The 25,006-nt window shown below is 40.8% G+C and overlaps 1 protein-coding gene and 1 non-coding gene across 2 annotated transcripts in view; both read left to right on the top strand.

The window, feature by feature from the left end:
- The window catches only part of LAMA2 (laminin subunit alpha 2), a 586,243-nt gene that overhangs the window by 238,835 nt on the left and 322,402 nt on the right, over positions 1–25,006 (top strand). The window contains 5 exon segments of the mRNA XM_029049645.2: positions 2,871–3,050; positions 5,399–5,488; positions 6,830–6,947; positions 19,860–20,038; positions 21,979–22,078. Coding sequence (XP_028905478.1) covers positions 2,871–3,050; positions 5,399–5,488; positions 6,830–6,947; positions 19,860–20,038; positions 21,979–22,078 — 667 coding nt within the window.
- LOC114809909 lies at positions 14,316–14,452 on the top strand. The gene has a single exon (XR_003757680.1). It is a non-coding gene; the product is annotated as a small nucleolar RNA SNORA7 (small nucleolar RNA).

The following is a 25,006-nucleotide window of genomic DNA, read 5'->3' as shown; positions in this document are numbered from 1 at the left end:
TCTCTCTCTCTTTCTCTTTCTCTGTACTCTCAAGCACTAAGTACAGCACTAAATAAATATGATTGAATGAATGAATTCTAAATAGATGTGAGCTGGTGTGACAGCCTGAATTCAGCCCTGGACTCATGAGCTTTAAAATGTCTTCTTAAAGAATACGAGGGCTTTCTTATTCAATTGTATTAATTGAGCATTTCCTCTAAAGACTATAAATGACTATTAACTATTTTTATGTTATTTGTTAAGCACTTGTATCACTCTGTATCAGGCACTGTACTAAATTCTGGGGTAGATACAAGCCAATCAAGTTGGACACAGTCCATGTCCCACATGGGCCTCACGATATTAACTCTCGGTCCATTCTTCCTGGCATTGGCATGTTGTCAGGGCATTGGTCTTGAATGGATGAAAAATTAGTTATCTATTCAGAAGTTGATGGGTGTTGAATTGATTAAATAATGTGCAGGGTGTGGCAGAGGAAACTAAGAAAACTTCAACTCTGAAAATCATATTCTCTCCAGATGAGTAAGGGTGATTGTGATTTGTGTTCTGTGGTCATTCTGTTCCAAATGATAAAGCCTTTTCTGGTTTTTAAGGTCTAGCACTGTGAAGCATGATGTTTCTCCATTAGAATGGAGAAATATGATCACTATATCCATTGTCCCTACATAAAATACCTCATGTAGTTTTAATGCAGGGAGATTTTTCATTCTTTTACATAGGCATTACATGGTTATTCTCAACAGTACTTATGAGAGACTGCTGAATTTTTAGAGTCAGTGAAGTCCTCCATGGGCATTCAATTGGTCAGGGTCTCTAAAGGCTCACTTGAATGAAAATAATTGTGAAGGAACTGCTGAAAATGTTATCTTTCCTGATAAATAATCCTGCCTTTTCCTAATAAAAAAAACACAGTAACAAAAAAAAACACAACCCATGAAATTTGCTATTAGAGTGTTTCAATTTGGTGCGATTTCAAATTCCACTGTGACCAACAATCTCTTTCAAGCCGGCTGCAGTTTCAGTCTGTCCTTTGGAAAGTGGCTTCATCTGTTGCTTTCAGGATCTGTCAATGCTCGATGCCCTGTCTCAGTCTCTCAGTCAGAACAGCATTTTGGCTCAAAATGGGCCACCCATTGTCTGACAGCTCTGTACCAGCAGGGTCTGTCTGTGGCTGTTGTTTCCTGGCTGTCGAGGTAAATGTTGTTTTATTGCTTCGTATCAAGCTCAAATGTGCCTTTGACCAATTTGTCATCCTAACTCATGTATGCTTGCTCACTTGCACTTGCACTGTATAACACTGAACTCAGCAGCCATTTTCGGTACATGCTACTGAGGCTTGGTCATGGTGTCCCTAGAAAGATAGCAAGAGTTGAGGTTTGGGGCTTCTTTTAACTTCTTCCATCTCTGGCACTGACTCATTTCCTGAAAACAGTTGTCCTTTAGCAAGAGAGTAAAGTGGCTCATCTTAAGCAATTATGTAAACCACACAGAGACCCTTTTTAAAGATTCTATGTAAAATGCTAAACCCCAGTGCAATGCATTTGCTTAAGACCTTTTCTCCCCTAGCATTTAATGCACATGAAAAGCTACCTTCTCATCTCAAGGTGAATGGAAGTTCAGTAGAAGTCTCTGATTTTTTCTACCACTAACTCATCCTCTCCTGTGGCTTTCCCATCTCTCTTCATTGGCAAACCTTTTCCCCATATGGAACTTTCTTCCCCTTAAATGTCACTAAATCACACTCTATCAATCAATGTATGTATTGAGCACTTATTGCATAGAAAGCACTGAACTAGGTGCTTAAGAGCTCTTTTCCCTAGATGGCAAGTTCATTATGTGCAGAGAACATGCCTACCAACTCTATCCCAGGTGCTTAGTACAGTGCTCAGCTCATGATAAGGATTCAGTGAATAACATTGATTAATTGAGTGACATGATCCCTGCTCATAAAGTCCTCTCCTTGAAAAACCTCCTAAAATAATCATCTCCAAAATACGTTTCCTGATCAGTCTCTCTGTCCCTGTTTGTGTGATCCCATCAGCCACATTAGCACTCATATGCATATTTGGCTATTTAATTCTTTCATTTTGTCTTATTTGTATCTATGGTCTATTATTTATTGTATGTTTGGTCTTTTTTTTTCCACTTGCAACTTCTTCAGGGCAGGAATGAGCTTTTTATGTTTTTTCTATGTTCTCCACAGCCTACTGCAAAGAGCTACTCAAAATAAGTGTTCAGTATATATTGCCGATGATAAAAAAGATAGAACTGTGAAGATGCCCCCACCTTAGCCCTAAGCTTTTTTATGATATTCATTAAGTGCTTACTATGTGCCAAGTGCTGTAGTAAGTGCTGGGGTAGACACAATTTAATTAGTTTGGGCATAGTTCATGTCCTACAAAGGGCTCACAGTCTTAATCACTATTTTCCAGATGAGGTAACTGAGGCACAGAGAAATGAAGTGACTTGCTCAAAGTCACAGAGCAGACAAGTGGCAGAGCTGGGTTAGAATCCAGGTCCTTTTGTTTCCCAGTCCTGTGCTCTATCCACTGGACAACACCACTTCTCATTGATTTTCAACACCGTTTTATCAAGCATTCCGATGCCACTGGAAGAGAAAAACTAGTAGTTTAGTTGGAACATTTTCCTGACGCAGTAACGTCATGGCTTATTGTTTCAAGTTCTTACATTCATTCATGAATACTTAGTAAACAGGGGCAGAGCCGGCTTGAAGCAAAATAGGTTAAGGGTTGTATAGTCAAACTGACATCTAAGAAGCCCCTCTAGCTGGAACTCTCAAGCGTGATATTAGTGGCCCTCTCCTCAAATAAAAAGGATGATTGTTTAAATATTTTCAAACTTTTGTTTAGATTCACACATCTTTGATCAATGGAAGACCCAGTGCCGATGACCCTTCCCCTGAACTCCTGGAATTCACTTCTGCTCGTTATATTCGCCTGAGATTTCAGAGGATCCGGACACTGAATGCTGACCTGATGATGTTTGCCCACAAAGATCCCAGAGAAATTGATCCCATAGTAACCAGAAGAGTAAGTTCATCATTGGATCTTGTCTGAACATTATTAACCTCCTTGTTAATTTGTCTACTTCAGGTCTATCTGCAAAATGGGGATTTTTGCGTGTTCTCTTTCTCCCTTGGATTGTGAGGGCAGGGACTGTGACTGATTCATTTGTGTTTTATTTATCCTAGTGCCAAGCACATTAAGCACATAGTAAGTGCTTAATAAATACCACAATTTTTGCCCTTTTATCTTCATGCAAAATGCCTTCATCAAATACTCACAAGACTCTGCTATGGTCTGTCAAGCACCAGTGGTGAATAATTGCCTTCCCTAAAAGTAGAATGCCAGAGGAAAATTTTAACATCATCTTTCCGACAATTCCTTCAGCATGAGGAGTAACAAAAAAAAAAGTACGGCTTTCCAATGGCAAACATTTGTGAGATTATGAAACGGAGGATCAGCAGGAAGCCACTGTCAGTTATTATTGTGTTTCATCCCTCCCACCACCCCCACATTGTTCCCTGGTTCATTTAACCTTCCTTAGACAGTATCGACGAAGCAGACATTTTATAGCCAAGAAGCTCAATTACAGTTTTAAAATGTGAAGTTTCAGCTGGAAAGAAAGGAGGATACAATGCGCTATTGATCACATCTGCCCAGTTAAAGGAGTTATGGACGGGGACATGGATCCCAAGCTGCTAAGTGCACAGCCGATTTCCGCAGGATGGGCAGAGGCACCAGATTTAGGCTAATTGCCATCTCTGTGAGCTTCTCAGCGCATGAGGGGAAAACATGTAGGCCTGAAACAAGGAGGGGGAATGTGGACTGGGCAGGAGGTGATGGATCTGTTTCAAACTGACCCTACTTGCAGACAGGGATCATTACTTCCAATGATGCTTCTGATGGTAGACATTCTAGAAACGACTTTTTCATTCCAACCTGGGGAGAAGCATGATAGAGGGGAATGCCGAGGAAAATGAAAATAAAACAAAAACTTCTCTGACAGTATATCTGTCATGGGAAGAAAAATCAATGAAAATCAATTGCATCTCCTTTTTACCATCATCTTGGGCATAATGGATGTCTCTCATGGAGGACGGCATTGTTGCTTGGGTCTTTAAAGCAATTCCAGAGACACAGAAACTCCAGAGTGCTTCTGTCAATTACTTTCCCATGGCTCCATGAGACCCATCTGTGGAGATGCAAATGAAATCTATAGGATATTTCTTTTAACCCTCTTTCATTACACTTTTTGCTTCTAGCAGCACTGGGTGGCCTAATGGTGGCCTAATGGAAAGAGCCATTCTCATCTGCATCATCCCACCATCAGCCCCACAGCACTTATGCATATATCCATAATTTTAATTCTTTTTTATTAATGTCTGTTCAGTTGTATTGATGTTTGTCTCCCTGCCCCTCTAGACTGTGAGCTCACTGTGGGCAGGGATTGTCACTCTTTATTGTTGTATTGTACTTTCCCAAGTGCTTAGTATAGTGCTTTGCATACAGTAAATGTTTAATAAATACAATTGAATGAATGAGAGTCAGATGGACTGGGTTCTATTCCTGGCTCTGTTGTGTGACCTGAGGTTTCAGTTACCTCATCTGTAAAATGGGGATTAAGTACCTTTTCTCCGTTCTACTTAGACTGTGACCCTAGACAGGTACTGTGTCTAATCTGATCATCTTGTATGTTCACTTGTGTTTAGCTTAGTGCATAGCACATAGTAAGCACTTGACAAATACCACCGTTATTGTAAGATAAGCTCTTCTTTCTAGCTTAGCTACCCAACAGTGCAGAGTTCAACAGACATAGAGTGGGAATTGCAAACTTGGAGAACACCTTTTGTGAAAATTAAGTTATTGACTATTTGGGTCAAGGATGCTAGGTTCCTGCCTGCAGATTGCTTTTGGCATTTTGGAGGGAAAAAAAATTCCCCAACTTATCCCTGCTCCACTTTCCACTCAATTCTTTAAATTCAGTTTACCCTGACTGAAAGTCTTAGGCTCTGGGACAAAACCATCTCAGTTGATGGTGCATTTCCCCTCAAATATGTTACCTCAAAGAAAAAAATTCATGCCTGATGCTTAGTGGAGCTGCTGTAGTAATACCGGAATTCCTTGTCCTTCAAGGTACTGAATGTTTTACACTTTATTAAGAGTAAAACTGCGTTATGATCTTCTGGGGTGATGTCTCTGGACTTGTGGTAAGGTGCACCAATCAAAATCATTGTAATAATCCATGGCTATCCTTTTCTCAATGTGGATCCTTCAAACAACATACTTGTTCACCAAGTATTTTCTAATGTTATTTCCAGAAACAAACTTGACTGGATTACCTCCTCTAAACTGAAGTGTCTCTGTTTCCCTTGCAGTATTACTACTCAGTCAAGGATATTTCTGTTGGAGGAATGTGTATTTGCTACGGTCATGCAAGAGCTTGCCCTCTTGATCCAGCAACAAATGTATGTATATTTATAGTACCCTTGGGCAAAATGCAGTCAGGAAAATGCAACATGGTCTGTGATTCATGCTGACAGTTGGGGCATCTGGCCAACTAATGTCAGGTCCTCACTTGGATGGTTTAACTAAAAGCCAAGTCGTGGTGGGATGAGGCGGGCGAGCCGAAATGATAGACTTGGAAAACTGCCACAACGGTATCAACACAAGCCTTTTTTTTAAGGCTTCAAACTGGCCCATTCATTTCAAAAGCTCTTTAGCTGTGACAGCATGCAGTGTGATTTAGCTGGAGGGAAAATCCAAAATCAGTCAGGCTATATATTTCTTTTACAATATTAATCAAGATTATTCCTATGCAGAGAAATGGAAAAAAAAAGGTTTTCCTGTCTCATTCCTACCTATAAAAATTTTGTGATCAAAACTGAGGATCCAAAGGTCAGAAAGGTTTGGTTTAGTCCAGCTGAGCAATATTGAAATATTTGTCATTTACAGAGGGGCTTTTGACTTCAGATGAACCCTGTTATTAATCTTAAATTATGTAATTCAAAATGACAAGTGGGTTAGGACTCCCTTTTCCATCTACCATCCAACTCCAGGGTAGCCATTTCATTGCCACTTATGGTAAATAAACTTCTGGTAACCAATAATATATTAGGGCTGTGTATTACAGAAAGATGATGGCTGCTCATAATTTAAGTCTACTGAGTTTTGATAGGTTTGGACAGGGCAAAAACAGAATGGTTGTACCCACAATTCCACAATGTCAGGGCAAAAGAGCAGTTAATGAAGTTTGAAAGATGAGAAATTTAAGATGAAGTTCTCCCCCGCTAGACTGTAAACTTGTGATCAGAGAACCTGTCTACCGACTCTGTTGTATTGTACTCTCCCAAGTGTTTAGCACAGTTCCCTGCGCTCAGTAAGTGTTCAATAGATGCCATTGTTTGATTCATTCAGCAGATGAACAACCATACTACATAAAGTTGTGCAAACAGAGAGGTTTGAATAAACTGGTGACTTAATATGGGTTAATGGGTCCTTATTGAGTTTTTCTCAAAAGCAGTTTCTCCCAGCATTTTGTGTGAGCTAGCTAGCCACTGTCAAGGAACTTGTCAAAGATCTCTGGACCAGGTGAGAGGTTACTGAATAGTGTGCACAAAGGCAAGAATATGAAGGATTGAACGAATGGGGAATTCTCCAGTTATGGTAAATAAAACAATAGAATTGTAACTTAAGTAGTCTTGAGTTAATATATATATATTCAAAAGTTATTTCTCTCCCATATCCCCAAGAGCTCCAATAAGTCCCTTAAGGCAAATGCTCCATTTGACTTTTTTTTTTGTGATTAGAAATCTCGCTGTGAGTGTGAACATAACACCTGTGGAGATAACTGTGATCAGTGCTGTCCAGGATTTCACCAAAAGCCTTGGAAAGCTGGGACCTTTCTCCTCAAGACTGAATGTGAAGGTATGTTCTAGAGGCTCTATGCAATCTGAAATTTCCTACTTCAAATAAGGCATAGCATGAGCAAACCCTATATTAATTGAAATGAGATAGTACGTGGCCTAGTGATAGACCACAGCTATGGGAGTCAGAGAGATCTGGGTTCTAATTCTGCCATTGCCACTTACTTGCTCTCTGACCTTGAGGAAATCACTTCACTTCTTTGTGCCCCACTTACCTCATCTGTAAAATGGGTTTTGTGACAGGGATTGGGACAGACTTGATCATCCTGTATCTTCCCACGGAGAAGCAGCGTGGCTGGAGAAGCAGCGTGGCTCAGTGGAAAGAGCACGGGCTTTGGAGTCAGGGCTCATGAGTTCGAATCCCAGCTCTGCCTCTTGTCGGCTGTGTGACTGTGGGCAAGTCACTTAACTTCTCTGTGCCTCAGTTCCCTCATCTGTAAAATGGGGATGAAAACTGTGAGCCCCACGTGGGACAACCTGATTCCCCTATGTCTACCCCAGCGCTTAGAACAGTGCTCGGCACATAGTAAGCGCTTAACAAATACTAACATTATTATTATTATTATTATTATTATTATTCCCCAGAGCGTAGACAGGGCTTGACACATAGTAAGTGCTTTACAAATACCACAATTATTATTATGATTGTGAGCCCATGCGGGACATGGACTGTGTCCAGTCTGATTAGCTTGTATCTAACCCAGTCCTTAGTACAATGCCTGGCACATAATAAGAATTTAACAAATACCATAAGAAAAAAATACCATAAGATAGTAATAGTAATTGTACTTTTTAAGCACTTAAAGTTTGCAAAGCACTTTTCTGAATGCTGGGAGAATATATATCTGGAATTAAGCATTGTATCAAGGGGGTTCACAATCTAAGAGCTAGAATAGACCTTTTTATATTTAAACTGTGGCTGACATTGAATTCTTTGACTTTCTTGGTCATCCCACTTCCTTTACTTGTCAGACATCCATCTTTCATATATAGGATCATACCTTTATCTTGAATTCCTGACTATTTCTTTGTTCTAATCATCATTATTACCAGCAATATTAGGAAAGCAGCATGGCCTAATGGAAACATTACATTTATTGAACACCCACTGTGTGTAGAGCTCTGCTCTGGATATTTGGGAAATACACAATAGAAGTAAAATACATAGTGTTCTCCCCTTGAAGGGCATAGTCCGATGTTCTTTTCAAATTTTCCTTCTACTCTCAACCACGTATTCAAGTACATTCTGTTTTTCTTCAACCTCACAGCCAATTTCCTATTTGGGCCCTGATCATTTCTCCTCCGGATTCCGGTAATTTCCCTCCCTCCAGTCTCTTCATTTCTAATTTTGCTTTCTTCCCAGAATCAGAGTGCTGTGAGCCAGTGCTACAGCAATTATCTTCAATCAATCAATCAATAGCACTATTCACGCCTTCTGAAGCCCTTAGTACAGTGTTCTGCACACAATAAGTGCTCAATAAATTTGATTGAGTGACTGAATATTCATTAGTGCTACAGGCAGTTGAGAATATACAAGTGCTGAAGTTGGTTGTGGGGATATAATCTAAGGACAGTAGAAATTAGTTGGGGAAGGTCTTCTGTCTTTCACTCAGTATGATGATGGTAAAATCCTCAGACCTCTGTTGGTCCCTGGATACCTTTTGTCTCTTTTTATTAGGTATACACTCCTGATCTCAGTTTGGCTACAAAGCCATCTAGTGGGACTCTGCTTAGATCATTTCCTTCATTTCTTAACTTTCCCATCTGTTCCTCTTGTCCAATCGAGCAATTCTTCTCTCATACTACTTTGTTCCTTGTCCAACTTCTGACTGACTAATCAGCAGGTGGCAAACATATGGAATTCATCTACACAGGAAATGACAGGCCAAGCATCAGAGGTCCAAGAAGGGTTTGGATTAATTCATGGGCTAGAGATCCATCATAATAATTGTGGTTTGTAAGTGTTTACTGTGAGCTAAGCACTGTACTAAGCATGGGGTAGATGCAAGGTAAGCACGTCCCACATGAAGCTCACAGTCTAGGTAGGCGGGAGAAGAGGTATTGAATCCCCATTTTGCAGATGAGGGAACAAAGGCATAGAGAAGTTAAGTGACTTGCTCAAAGTCACACAGCAGTAAGTGGTGGACTCAGGATTAGAAACCAGGTCCTTTTTTCTCTGGCCCATGGGAACTAGTTCATGCTGCTTCCTAGGTTCCTAAAGTAATGTTACAGGTGTGGAGAAGAAAGTTAGGAAAGTTAAGTGGTCTGTTTGGATTCATAAAGTGGGTGCCAAGTAGAAGAGTAAAGACATGGTTCCTTCCAGGATCCTGTTGATTTTGTTGAGACAGAATCCTGGGCTGGATGGACCATTCCTCCGATCCAGGAGTAACTTTGTTCATGGTATTAGGTGAGACAGAATCCTGGGCTGGATGGATCATTCCTCTGATCCAGGAATAACTTTGTTCATGGTATTAGGTGATGACCACTTCTCCCCCCTACACTGTAAGCTCGTTATGGGCAGGGAACATATCTATTGTAATCTCCCAAGCACTTAGTACAGTGCTCTGCACATAGTAAGTGCTCAATAAATACCATTAATTGATGATTAAATGATTGATTACTTCTGTCTTCCTGGAATAGTTTCCTATGGAACAGAGACTAAATGAGAAATGGCCCAGTTCTATGAACCCAGACGTTATGAACTATGAAATATTAAGTCTCACCTGTGGCTGAGGGGCTCAAACATATTTGCCAAGGGGGAATGATTGTAGCTCACATGAATAGGTGGTAAAACTGGTGGTAATGAAGATTTTTCTGGTCTGGGTTTTATGTGGCTTTTCTGATAAAGTTATATAGAGTGAAAAGAAAATGTTTCCTCTTGGCACTTTTCTTAGCTTTGCAGCATCATTCTCAGCAACATTTATTGAAACCTTTTGTGTGCCAAATTCTGTACTAGGCACTTGGGCTGCTTGCAGTAGAAATAAATGACATGGTCCTTATCCTTGAAGTGCTTATAATCTAATGACAGAGACCAGAATATAAATTAAATAATTATAAAATAGAAGTGATCATTATTGATATGTAACAAATAGATACAGAAATATATACGATTACTAAAGTGGAGAAGATCAGGGAAGTGAGATTAGTTGCATGGATAAGTCCGGTTCACAAAAAGCAAATTTCTTTAATTTTTCCTGCACTTGACTTGCAAATGATATTTTTAAACATAATTTCTTCAGAGTTGAACCAGTACTCTATATGTACAGTGGGGATAATTTTATTTAACTACTAACCCTTAATCATGCATAATAATGGAAGACTATGGCTTCTGGCTCCATTTCCTAATTTGCTTGAAATATATAGGGTGTCCTTTTGTATAAATATTTGTGTTGTTTGAATACATGCCCAGAAACTCTTCCAATTTAAAATTTATGTAGATCTACAAATAAACATGGGATTTCCATGCCTGAGAGTGTGTATGTTCATACATCTGTACTATCTGAATGCAACACATTGAAATATTCATATTTTCCTAAAAGGACTATTTTAATTATTCATATTCGGGTGATACCAAATAATTCATTCCCTGGTGTGCGAGTTTGGGCCCCTCAAGAAATCCATGTGAGACTCTGATAGTCAATCCACAAGGCAAGCTTCGTGACTTTGGAAGCCACAGTAGCAGATTGTCTCTTCAGATTTATGCCCCTTGTTGCAACTTTATGGTTAAGATATGACTGAGAGAAACCCAGGAAATTCCCATAGCATCAGCTTTCCCATATTTTTACATAAATAATCTCATGCACAGTGTGTTCAAGTTAGGCAATAGGCAGCCCATGCAAACTTTTATCTGCACAGCTGTTTTGCTGTGGAAAGAAATCACTCTGTCCTATTGACTTTCCCAGAATATTGAGAGGATTTAAAAGATGAGAGTTTGTGGAGTGTTCTGAAATCTCAGGAAGAAAGGCACAACCTAGATGTAAGGTGTGTCTTTTTATATGGAGCCCATCTCCTCCCAACTTTTCCCCCACCATGGAAGCACAGCTGGACCTTTGTGAGTTTGCAAAGAGATTTTTCACAACATTGCTTAAATCCACCCTCTCCTCTCCATCCCAACAGCTACCATGTTATCCAACCACTTAGCCTCTCCCACCTCGACTAGTGCATCTGCCTCCTGTCTCTTCTTACTCCAGTCCATACTTCACTCTGCTGCATAGATCATTTTCTAAAAAAATGTTCACTTCATGTCTCTACACATCCATAAGAGCTTCCAATGGTTGCTCATCCACCTCCAACAGAAACTCCTTGCCATTGCCTTTTAAGCACTCAATCAGCTTGCTTCCTCTTACCTTATCTCACTGATCTCCTACTACAGCCCAACCTGCAAATTTCACTCCTCTAGGGTCAATTTACTCACTATGCCCCAATTTTATCTATCTCTCAGTCAACCACTTTTTCCTATTCCTAGTGTGAAGCTCCTCCCTCTCCATATATACCAGGCCACCACTCTCCCCAAGTTCAAAGCATTTTTAAACTCAAATCTCCTCCAAGAGGTCTTCATTCAGTCAATACTATTTATTGAGCTGTTACTGTATGCGGAGCATTGTAGTAAGTGCTTGAGAGAATACAATATAACAGAGTTGATAGACATGTTCCTTGCCCACATTGCACTTGCAGTTTCCCTGATTGAGTTCCCTCCATACCCACACCCCCAGCTCCCTCTCCCTTCTCCTTCATCTGTGCCCTTGGATCTGTTTATTTTGTGCATTTGATACTTGCCTCACCCTAAACCCCAAAGCATGTTACATATATACCTTTAAATATAAATCATTTATGTATATCAAAGGCTGTCTCCCCCTTCTAGACTGTATGCTTCCTCTGGATAGGGATAGTGTCTACCAACTCTACTCTCAAGTGCTTAGTACAGTGCTCTGCACATAGTAAGTGCTCAATAAATACCACTGAGGCCATTATATGCCTCCATTAATTTCCATCATGGGGAGGCAGTGGCAGGAATCTTCCTCTGTCATCAAGGACTTCATATGATATCCCTCAGCTTTGGGTCTTTTTCACATTTTCTCACCCTCTAATCAATCCCATTAATGATCACTGTTCTAAGTACTTAGGAAAGTTCAATAGAAGTAGTAGACATGATGATTGCTCTCATGGAGCTTAAAGTATTTTGAGGACACAGACACCAAGTAATGTTCCCCGGTGTTTTCAGGCCTAAATCCATGTCAAAAGAGCCCTCAGAGTCACTGTAGGGGAGCCCAGATCTGTCAGCCTCTGCTGGCTCCTAAAATCTTTGGGTTTTTTTTTTGTTCTAATGCAGGTTTTGAGATGTTCTAAGGGTGTGCCCAGATCTGTCAGCCTCTGTTGGCACCTAAAACCTTCTGGTTGTTTTGTTCTTCTACTGCAGGTTTTGAGATCTTCTACTCATTGCCCCCCAAGTCTTGCCTCATTCATGCTGCCACCACTCTATGGCTGAAGGCCAGGCACTCTCCAAAAGCATAGAGGTCATTGGGAAGTAGCCTACTACCTCCCTCCCAGTGCTGGCTGCAGGAAGTCCATGGACAAAGCATTCATGTCCATGGCTCCTCGGGTCACCCATCTCACCGACATGTGGGGCTTCTTTCCCAGCCCCTACCGCAGACAGACACCAAGAATCTCTGCAGTATTTAATATGTTCTTAGCAAGATCACAACCACAACAAATCCCATTCAAACCATCTTTTTCTGCACCTACTATTTCTTCCCCACGGCCCTCTGAACTTCCCTGTAGATGTCCTGAGGTCCACATTATTTTTCCCCTCAGGGGCAAGGGTCTTGCTCATCTGGAGTTTGGCCACTGGACTCTGCATCTCCAGGGATATTCTCCGATGCCTCCATGGACCCTGTGTCTGTCCATAGTCCAGGGTCTCTTCCAGAATCTTTCAGTGGCACTTTTTAAGTGCTTTACTATATGCTACAACTCTGCTAAGTGCTTGGAAGAGTACAAGACAACAGAGTCAGTAGCCATGTTTCCAGACCATTCCAATATTTCCCTCCTTACCCTAACCTAGCTCCTTTGTTTCTTCCCCAGTCCTCCTCTCTGGTTTGGCTTATACTTCAGGAAGGGACACCAAAGAGTGACTCTCCTCGCTTCCTCCTCCTCCTCCTAAGCGCGGGGGTCAGAGGAAGTGGTTACCACACACCAAAATATGTTTAGGGGAAGCAAATAAGTAGAAAGATACAAACATAAGTATGTCTTCTAGACTATAAGCTCTTTATGGGCATGAAAAGTGTCCACAAACTCTGTTATACTGTACTTTCCCAAGTGCTTAGTACAGTGATATGTACACAGTAGGGGCTCAATAAGTGCCACTGATTGATAAGTACTGTGGAGAGAGAAGGTGGGTGAGTTCCTTAGTGTTTAGTGGGGTCACAAAGAGTGGGGAGGGAAATGATATGGAGAGAACAGAGATAATGCCTTCTCAGCGTGATAAATACACAAGGTAGTTTAGTGGTCCCCATCCCTTCAGCCCCCAATCCAAGAGGTGCAATGTATCTTAGTGGGTAGAGTATGGACCTGGATTCTAATCCCAGCTCTTTCACATGTCTGCTCTGTGATCTTGCAAGTCATTTCACTTCCTCCTTAATGGGGATTAAGACTGTGAGCTCTATGTGGGCAGGGACTGTTTCCAATTCACTTACCTTCTACCTACCCCAGTGCTTAGTACAGTACCAGGCAAGTGGAAAGTAACAAATACCACAATCTATCCAAAAGTAACTGGCAAAGCATCCTGCCAGGGAGATTTAGGGAGGAAGGAGGGGATGTTGGTTTCCTCTATTTTGACCTCAGGAGGATGTGTGCCTTCCATGGGAGCTCAACTGGAGAATGGGTGTAATTGAAATCCTCTCAGAGTTTGTTCCCTTTTTTTGATCAGAGGTTAAAGGAGATACTACCAAGAACCAACATTTGACCCAATCATATCTAGCATTCCCCTGTATGGTGCTGCCCACAAAATTGACTAGAAAAACATGATTTTTGTCTTTCTGTGACACAATGCAATGATCAAGTGATTTGTGGTAACAAAACATAGGAGGACTTGGTTAATGAAGGAAGATGATTCCATCTGAGAAGCAGGGTTACCTACTGAACAAAGCATAGAGATGGGAGTCAGAGGACCTGTGTTCTAATCCTGTCTCTGCCACTTGCCTGCAGTGTGACCCTGGGCAAGTCACTTAACTTCTGTGGGTCTCAATTCCCTCATCTGCAAAATGGGGATTCAATACCTGTTCTCCTTCTTACTTATACTGTGGAACCTGATTATCTTCTATCTATCCCAGTAATAAGTGCAGGGCTTGGCATTTAGGAAATACCGCAATTATTATTCCTCTCAGGGTCACACCTGGAGAGTTTCCAGTATTCTACCAGTCTCGACTACAGGAGGGAGGTCAAGCAGATGCATGCCCATTCCATTCCTAACTTGGGCAGTGGCTAGTGAGTGGAAGGCAATATGCTACAAGTCAAAACTCACCTGTGCTGGGTAGCAGTGGTATAACAGAGAGTTGAGGTCAGAGAAATGTTTACTGCACAGAAGGAGGCACTTCCATATATTTACCAAGAAAACTCTATGGATACACTTCCAGAAATATTGCAGGTGGAAGTGGGGCATTCTGGGAGAGATGTGTCCATGGCGTTGCTATGGGTCGATCACGACTCGACAGCATAAGACAACAACACAATTATTATTAGTATTAGGAGAGCCTGCGAGGAGAGACTTTACAACTGAAATAGAGCCGGGGGTCTCATCTAGAGGACGATGACCAGGTGTTCCCCTGACCCACAGAGATCAGAAGAAAGGGAAAGAACATTTAGAGAGCACAGATGGGATCTCTAGGTCTAGGAAGAAGGTTGTTAAACATTAAAATGAGTTGTCAAGAGAGATGGGGAATGGCCACCACTGGAGAGCTTTAAAAAGAGAATTAATTTTCAGCAGCTGGTAGCAATGCCTGGATAGGTACCTCTCTGCCTCTGCGCCACCTTTAAAATTTCTCACATGTTTCTTTAAACACAGTAGTCATGGGCCTCTAGCTGAGGTCTGAGGTCTGATGAGCAGAGATGGGGGCATGCTTAAGTAGATGCTACCCCAGCTGATGAGTTTCAGAATGCAGTTTTACCTTGTTATAGCCCAGACCTGAATTATTGATTCAATTTCAGTTTGAGGCTAGTATGACTCCCCCTGGTCTTTTCTTCTCTGTTCTGTTTTGAGTTCACGGGTTTTAATATTCATAGTTCCTTCCCAAATGTGTTACTTTGCATTTGCCACCTAAATGGAATTTGAACTGATTTGACTGGGTGTCAGGCTTACCTCACCTGGGAAGTAGATGAAGGATGGTGCTTCCATTCCCTTTTGGTTTCTGCTCATGCCATCCAGTCACCCCACATCCCTGCTGCTCCACTTCCACCATCCCTCATCCTCCAATCCTTTCTGGTTTCCTGTTGTTGTCTATATTCGTCCACTACTTGCTTTCATCTATTCCCATTTGTACATGGGTGGCAGGGCTGCAGTGAGGGAAGGTTAAATAATACCCAGAAGTAAATGGAGACTGTATGGTTCAGTGGAAAGAGCATGGCTCTAGGAAATCACGAGACCTGAGTTCAAATTTCAGCTCTGCCACTGGCCTACTGTGCAATCTGGGACAAGTTGGTTAACTGCTCTCTGTCCTGGTTTCCTGATCAGAAACATGAAGAAGCAAGTACTTGTCTCACTCTGTCATGGAGATATTGTGAGATTAAAATGAGATAACTGATAGGAAAGCATTTGGGAAAATGAGAGAGTGCTTTACCAATTCAAGGTGCTATTTAAGTGGTGAGCTTTGGCTATTGCTTCTGGTCCCATCCTACCCCACACCTAATCCTCCCACCTTTTTTTTATGATATTTGCTAAGCACTTACTATGTGTCAGGTACTATATTAAGTGCCGGGGTAGATGTAAAATAATCAGATTAGACACAGTCCATGTCCCATCTAGGGATCACAGTCTTAATCCCCAATTTGCACATGAACTAAGGCACAGAGAAGATAAGTGACTTGCCCAAAATCACACAGCAGATAAGTGGTGGGGCCAGATGAAAACCTAGGTCCTCTAACTCCCACGCCTGGGTTCGTTTCACTAAATCATGCTGTTTCTCACTATTCCCTGCTAAGTCTCCACAACCTCTGAAGAGGTTAGGCCATTCATCTTATTTCTCTAAAGTATTTTGAATCCTGATTCCTGAAACTTCTTGATACTGCCATGCATCACTGACATCCAGCCTTACCTAGCCATAGTTTTACAGATAGTTTCAAAACCAGGTAATCCACCTTAACCATGGTTCATCAGTTTCAGTGATTATAGAGAGGCAGTGTGGCCTAATGGAAAAAGGATGGGCTTTAGTGGAACTGGGTCTTACTCTCAGCCCTGCCATTTCCCTACTGGGTGACCTTGGAAATCTATATCTCCTCCTCTGTTCTCTCTCCTTCCCTCCACACTTGTATCTCCTCCTGCCTTCAGGATATCACCACTTAGATGTCCTCTCATCACCTAAAACTCAAGACTGAGGTCCTTATCTTCCTTCCCAAACCCTGTCCTCTCCCTGACTTTCCTGTCACTGTATATGGTACGACCATCCTTCCTGTCTCACAAACCCCTACAATCTTGATGTCATCCTTGACTCGGCTCTCTCATTCACCCTATATATCCAATTCATCACCAAAACCTGCTGGTCTCACCTTCACAATATCACCAAGATTCACCTTTTCCTCTCCATTCAAACGGCTACCACATTAATATAATCACTCATCTTATCTTGATGATGATGTCTTGTTTTCGCTTTGTTCTGTTTTGCTTTGCTGTCTGTCTCCCCTGTTTAGACTGTGAGTCCATCACTGGGCAGAGATTGTCTCTATCTGTGGCCGAATTGTACATTCCAAGTGCTTAGTACAGTGCTCTGCACATAGTAAGCGCTCAACGAATACTATTGAATGAATGAATGAGTATTCCCACCGGATTATTACATTTGCATCCTTTCTGATCTCCCAATCTCCTGTCTCTCGCCACTTCAGTCTATACTTCACTCTGCTGGGCAGATTATCTTTCTACAGAAACGTTCTGGACATGTCACCGCTCCCACTTCTCAAAAACCTCCAGTGGTTGCCTATCAAGCTCCATATCAAGCAAAAACTCCTCACTGTTGGCTTCAAAGCTCTCCATCACCTTGCTCCTTTCTACCGCACCTCACTTCTCTCCTTCTACATCCCAGCCTGCACACACACACTAACTTCTCACTGGGTCTCGATCTCACCTGTCATTCATTCAGTTGCATTTATTGAGCACTTACTGTGTGCAGAGCACTGAACTAAGTGCTTGGAATGTACAATTCGTCAGCAGAGACAATCCCTGCCCAGCAACAGACTCACATTCTAAAAAGGGGAGACAGCACAACAAAACAAGTACATCAGTACCAATAAAATAAATAGAATCATAGATATATACACATCATTAAAAAATGGAGTAATATATACAAATATGGACAAGTGCTATGGGGAGGGGAAGAGAGTAGAGCAGAGGAAGGGAGTGGGGGGGACAGTGGGGAGGGGAGGAGGGGCAGAGGGAAAGGGAGTTCTCAAACTGCTACCACTGGCTTCAACCCCTGGCCCACATCCTACCTTTGTCCTGGAATGCCCTCCCTCCTCAAATCTGCCAAACAGTCACACTTCCCTCCTTCAAAGCCCTACTGAAGACTCACCTCCTCCAGGAAGCCTTCCCAGACTAAGCCCTTTATTTCCTCAGCTCCCCCTCCCCATCGCCCTGACTCACTCCCTTTGTTCTACCCCCAGCCCCACAGCACTTGTGTACATATATGTACATATATACAGTTCTATTCATTTATATTAATGCCTGTTTACTTGTTTTGATGTGAATATATATCTCTAAGTATATTTGTTTATATGGATGCTATTGATGCTTGTTTACTTGTTTTAATGTCTCCCCCATTCTAGATCTCCCCCTTTGTAGACTGTAAGCCCATTATGGGCAGGGATTGTCTCTCTTTGTTGCAGAATTGTACTTTCCAAGTGCTTAGTACAGTGCTCTGCACAAAGTAAGTGCTAAATAAATGTGATTGAATGAATGAATGAATACTCCACCTCTCTGGACCTCAGCTTCCTCATCTGTAATGAATTTGGATGATAGTTTGTAAGTCCTATATGGCATAGAGAATCTGATTTAATGACCTTGTATCTATCCCAGCATTTAGCACATGGTGGCCTTAAAAAAAAATGCCCAAATAATAATTGTAACCATGAGACTTATTTTAGATTAAGCCAGGTAAAAATTCTTACTTGGGGAGAGGTATACCACATTGATTCCTTTTACCAATCTTTGGGGCAATAGAATATTGGATTGTTTGATCTGATTGCTTTTTGACAAGCTTGTGATGGCTTTATCTTAACCTTTAGCTATCTTTCTAGTTCTTGCAAATTGTTTTTTAAATTAATTTCCCTCATCATTTTTCCAGTTATGGATTTAAACATGAATTCCTTGAACTATAAATGAGGGGCATGCAGTAATTACTGAACTTTCGTAGACTGTTAGTCTGAAAAATGAAAGCAACATAAATTATCATTTTCTGGTGTCATCAGACTCTGTTTTGAGAACCACATAACTCATGGTGGACAAATGGCTTATTGTCAGGATTTGGATGAGGTGGTGTGCCTCCTATTGCAACTGAAATTTTGAGTTCAGAATTCTTTCATTTTCACTTTTATATTTTATTGACATTTTGCACATTTCCATGGCATGGCCCATTTGACAATAATTTATGCTGACACTTGTCACAATTCAAGAGTAAGAAACGTTTGAAATATTTCACTTTCTATAAAAAAATCTGAGAAAAAATATAACATACAAATAATGCTGATTCTATTTGTGAGTGGACCTTGTTAATTTTAATAGCAGAGAAAGTTGTTCTCTGACAAGTTGGTCCCGATTTTCAACAAATGCAATTATAAGCAACAGAAATGTCAGAACGAAGAAAGATGATTTACTAGGAATGCTGTTTTTACATGTCTGCCGACAGACTCCCTTTGGTGAAATTGTGACCTACTTGAACTTCATGTTTAGCATACAGGATGTGAACCTGATCCTCTTCCAACCAAGTGCTTTGTCCCCCAGGGCTATTCACACAAGACATGAGCTTCAGGGTCATTTTTGGGCATGGTGGGCAGGAGGAGGTTCCAGCAATGGAACTACTTGTTCAGATATTCTGTTGCGCAAGCAGATGCTCCTTACTTCTGGTAATGAGTTCAGGAACATTGATTCCTGGATGCTGATTTGAGACCACTCAGAGTTGCTCTGCTGCTTGTTCCTGTACTGATAGGGGCCTCTGAACTGCAGACTTTGAAGTAATTACCCTGATTTACTGAACTCTAAGGCCTCCCTTCTCCTTCCATTCCCCTTTCCTTCCCCTTCCCTTCTCCTTCTCTGGCCTATCCCAATACTTGCCTGTTTCTGAATAACTGTGATTCCTCATCCTTGGGGAGACAGGGTTCAAATATGACCTAACAAGCACCCCAGAGTAGGGAGGGTCTTAAAGGATTGCTAATTATACAACATCAGTTGTTGCACTCTGATGGCATGCACTCTGATGGCAGTCTTAAGTGTATAAGCAATGCAGATATTGTGTTGAGCCATGGTTCAATTTGCCTGTGATTCTGCCCACAGAGAAGGTAACGGGATGTTGGTAAAACAGTTGCCTTCCTTGACAGCTATCATTAAACTGGGGGTGGGCTATCTAACATCCCATTCTTCTTCATCTACATCCCTAACTTGGCTTCTACCATGTCAGGTACCCAGATGTGAGGTTTGCTAACAAATCTTTCCTTTGTGCAGCATGCAATTGTCATGGAAAGGCTGAAGAATGCTATTATGATGAAAATGTCGCCAGCAGAAATCTGAGTTTGAATATCAATGGAAAGTACATCGGGGGTGGTGTATGCATCAACTGTACCAAAAACACCACAGGCATCAACTGTGAATCATGCATTGACGGCTTCTTTCGGCCAAAAGGGGTAGCGTATACTCTGTTCACTCTCTTCTGGGATCCAATCTGTGTTTTTTTCCAATATGATGAATATGGATTTTAAAAGATGTCTTCTAGGAGGGTTAACTTCTGATTTCTACAACTGACCGGTCATCTTTCCCAGTTGGAAGTACTACAAAGTAGATGTTCACGGGGGTATGAAAACAAAATCTGGTTGATCTGAAGGATGCTTTTGAGGTCAGAGCCTCCAGCTAGTGTTTCAGTTTGAAGTAAAAGAGAATCCAGTTCTGTAAACACAGCTTTCCCACCAGCAAGACTTCTGGCTTGCTAAACAAAGACATTTGACTGGACTTGCTATAACAAGGAGAGGAGCTTTACTTTGATGAACTCATTTATTTGGAAGAGTAAATGGATGCTAAAATATTTGTTTGTGGTCTCCTTACTTCTGTTAAACTCCTGGGAAAAATGAGTGTGCAGTTTCTCTCCAGGGCAGGATTAATGGTACTGATGCCAAGATCTATTGGGTTTTGTTCTAGACTATAAACTCATTATGGGCAGGGAAGCTGCCTGCTAATTGTCCTATATTATACTCCACAAGTGCCTAGAACAATGCCTTGCACACAGTAAGTGCTCAATAAATACCATTGATTGATTGATCTATTGAAAGTTTACTAGGAAGTATGTTGCTCTGAAAAATAAATGTGTTAAGGAAGGAAATCTTATGATAGCCTTTAGGAAACAGATGTTCTGTTCATAATCATTTTACAGTCCTGACCATAAGGCATAAACCTCAAATAACCTAAGCACATCAGCTAGTTTGTAATTGGTAATTTCTGATTCATGATTGAGAAGCAGCATGGCCTAGTGGGTAGAGTAATCACATGGGTGTCAGAAAGCCTGGGTTCTAATTCTGAATCTGCCACTTGTCTGCTGTGTAACCTTGGGAAGTCATTTAACTTCTTTTTGTCTGTTACCTCATCTATAAAATGGGGAATAAGGCTATGAGAACCACATGGGACAGAGACTCTGTCCAACCTGATAAACTTATATTTACCCCTGGGCTTAATTCAGGGCCTGGCACATAGTAAGGACTTAACAAATGCCATAATAACTGGTGAGGATTAGAGTTTTGTAAGCACACTTACATTTATTTCTATCAAATGAAGATCCTGTGGCCATGGCTTACATTTTGGTCAACAAATGTTTGGGCAGGACTAAATTACTTCATTCACTGGATCTAGAGCTACCCTGGATGCTTCATCAAAACGTTTGTGGCAAATCAGAGGGTTTTTCATTTTAAAGCTTATTGTCCACTGTGGACTCAAAAAGCTATGGGTGAAGAATAAAGAAAATGTTAGCCTAATGAGTGATTTACAATTGAAAAAGCTTGTCTTTTGCAGATATATCTAATGACATTTTTAAAGATGACCCTGCATGTGAAAATCATGCTGCTCAAATTCTAGTCAAATGATATTTTTAGTAATACATTTTAGTAATACATCTCCAAGTGTACTATGGTATATAATGAAAGATAAATCAAGTAATGATTATCAATATAGCTCATTTTCTTGAGGGTCTCTGAAATTCTTGGGAAAAATAAATTATTTTATAATGAACCTAAAAAAATGAACTATCGATAATTATTACTCAGTTTATTTTGCAATAAGTTGCATATTGCACGTGGAAATCAATTAGTGAGATTGATATTTTATTCACAAAACTTTTTTAATGAATCTGCATTATTTCAGCAGACAAAATGTTGTAGGAGAGATGGTTGAAGGTTTTGCCCTGACTATGGAGAAGCAATAGTATGTTGCTGAGAATTGCTGTTTTTGCTAAGTAGCTATCCCCTCTATCCAACAGAAATATTCCTAGGATTATGTTATTTTCAAATTGGAACAGTTGGTATGTATTTTTTTGTTATGAAGGTTGACAATAAGTCTACTGATTATCTATTTGTATTTCTAGGTCTCACCCAATGATCGACAACCATGCCATCCTTGTAACTGTGATCCTATTGGATCTTTGAATGACATCTGTGTCAAAGACGAGAAATATGCCAGACGAGGTGAGAGTTGAATTACTGAAATTATGGTAATATTAAAGGGAAAGACCAAAAGTGTCATTCGTTGCTCTCAACAGTCACTTGGGAACTGAGAATAATAAATTCATTTGAATCATGGTCTAATTTTCAAACTCCTAGTGTAACTTTTCTTTTAGATTTGTGGAGATTTTTATTATCATTATTACATTACAAAATTATTATTATTATTATCACAGTAATGATAATTGTGGTATTTGTCAAGCACTTACTATGTGCCGAGTACTATAATAAGCACTGGGGTAAATGCAAGATAAATGGATCAGACACAGTCCCATCCCACATAGAGCCCACAGTCTAGAGGAGAAGGAAAACATGTATTAATCCCCATTTTAGAATCCCCTCTAGACTGTGAACTCATTGTGGACAGGGAATGTGCCTACCAACTCTGTTATATTGTACTCTCCCAAACTTTTAGTACAGTTTTCTGCACACAGTAAGCACTCAATATCATTGATTGATTTTCCAGATGAGGAAACTGAGACCCAGAGTAGTTAGGTGACTTGCCCAAGGTCACCTAGTAGTCAAGTAGCAGAGCTGGGATTAAAACCCATACTGTTTCCACTAGGTAACACTACTTCTTCAGTGTTCCTATCCACTGTCAAAATCACTTGATCATTATCGTCATCACAGACAACAGGAATGATTGAACAAGTATTGTGTGCATATACTATCCTAGGGCTTGAGGGATACAGAGAAGATGAACAATATGATGTCCAAACTTACAGGAAGTTTAAAGGGAATGACTAATGGGCATTAACTGAGAACTATACAGCAGTTTAGAGCATATGAGGGTAGGGTTAAATAATAAATCATGTGGGTGAGGCTCAAAAATATCATCAATACTTGAATGAGAGATCACCTGGGAATACAGGGTGCTATAGGCTATGAGAAGCAACATAGCCTAGTAGGTAGAACATGGGCCTAGGAGTCAGAAGGACCTGGGTTATAATGTCTGCTGTGTGATCTTGGGGAAGTCACTTAACTTCTCTGGGCCTCGATTACCTCATCTATAAAATGGGGATTGAGTGCAAGCTCCATGGGGGACAGGGACTGTGTCCTACCTAATTGACTTGTATCTATCCCAGCATTTAGAACAGTGCTTAGCACATAGTAAACATTTAACAAGTGCCATTATTATTAAGGGGGTGTTGAAACAAATCAAACCCTTGTTCATGTTAGATGCCTGCAGGTTTAAGAGGGGTCTGATCAACTTAGGAAGAGCTGTCCATAATGGGTTAGAGGGTAAATTAGGGCTGTAAGGGGGAAAAGATAGCCATGAGAGGGCAGTCAATGCAGTTTTTCTCCAAGGGGCCTGGTGTTCCTGTCAGAGACATAATACTGGGCTAGATCAACCATGAGTCTGACCCATTCCCAGCATTACGTAAGTATAAGAAACAGTTCTTAGGTGTGACTTATATGGCATGAGGCTTTAAGATTGTAGAGAGCTGGTCATTAAAGAAGATGAGGTTGGAGAAAGAGGAAGGAACTGTAGACTCCTTCATTTTAAGGGAAGGAAGTGAGAATCATTTGACCCCTCCCTACCCTGATTTGAGGGTCCTCACAACAAGGATCCCCACTGACTCCAGGTTATTTGAAGAAATTGAGATCCGTGACAACTTACATCATCCAAAAAAGCCTGCCCTAGTCAAACTGGTACATTTGGTCAGACCAGTCTTACCACCTTCTACATTTTCAACCTATTTCTATGGCTAGACCTGCACTAGCAAATTGTATGTAATTCAGGACTCCAAAGCACACTTACCCCTCTGCCATGTTGACTTTTTAGATTACAATGTTTTCCTTTTGGCTAGAAATATGAAAGTTTGTGTAGGGGGGGGCTATGTTTAATTGTAATTATCCTACTTATTTACTAGTCTAGACCCACTGTAACCCAAGATTTGCTATCTTCTGAAGAATAATTACAATGAATAACAATGCTACAATATTTTCCACCTCATCAATTTGAAGAGGGAATAGTCCTATTGATAGACAAACATTTACCTGCTGCCACTAATTAAACTAGAGAATTTTGAGTCCTGAGTCTCAACATAGGCAACATCTTTGAATATTAGTAAATAACAGCTTTCTTTTAACATGGAAACCTTGAACTGCATCTAAGGCTCTTTTATCTCCTTGTATTCCCTCTTTACATTCTTTTCAAAAACATCTAAATTGCAAGGTCATTTTAAAAGGATGCCATTTAATTGGACTCATTGTATAGTATTGGCAAGCCGGTGTTTGGGAGAGATTGCCCTCATCCCTTTTTAATAGATCAGTGGAAAACAAGGTGCACAACAGAGCTGTAAAATAAAGAGCCCAGAGGTCTGTAATTGGCCAGGTGATTACTTCAAGACAGTGATTATCCTACCACACAATGATCAAGGTTAGTTTTATAGCAGTACAGAGTACAGAACAATGGGTCATCCTGGAGGAGGGGATAAGCAAACACTAAACTATGTTTAATTTTCTACTGCGAACTCAAAGCATTCCCTCAGGAAGTACCTCTCTTGCCAGTCCAGACAGGCTAGGCAGAAGGTTGGTTCAATCCTAAAATATATTAGAAATACTAATAGCATTTATTCACTGCTTAATAATAATTATGGTATTTGTTAAGCGCTTACTATGTGGTAAGCACTGTTCTAAGCACTGGGGTAGATACAGGGTAATCAGGTTGTCCTATATGGGGCTCACACTTTTAATCCCCATTTTACAGATGAGGTAACTGAGGCATAGAGAAGTTCAGTGACTTACCCAAGGTCACACAGCAGACAAGTAGCAGAGGCGGGATTAGAACCCATGTCCTCTGACTCCCAAACCTGGGCTCTTTCCACTGACCCACACTGCTTCTCACACTTCCTATTGCATGCAGAGTACTTTACAAAACACTGTGGT

Source organism: Ornithorhynchus anatinus, chromosome 2, assembly GCF_004115215.2.
Source record: "Ornithorhynchus anatinus isolate Pmale09 chromosome 2, mOrnAna1.pri.v4, whole genome shotgun sequence".
NCBI classification, from domain to species: domain Eukaryota; kingdom Metazoa; phylum Chordata; class Mammalia; order Monotremata; family Ornithorhynchidae; genus Ornithorhynchus; species Ornithorhynchus anatinus.
The sequence above is the reverse complement of the archived record's forward strand: the minus strand, read 5'-3'. Positions and strand labels throughout refer to the sequence as shown.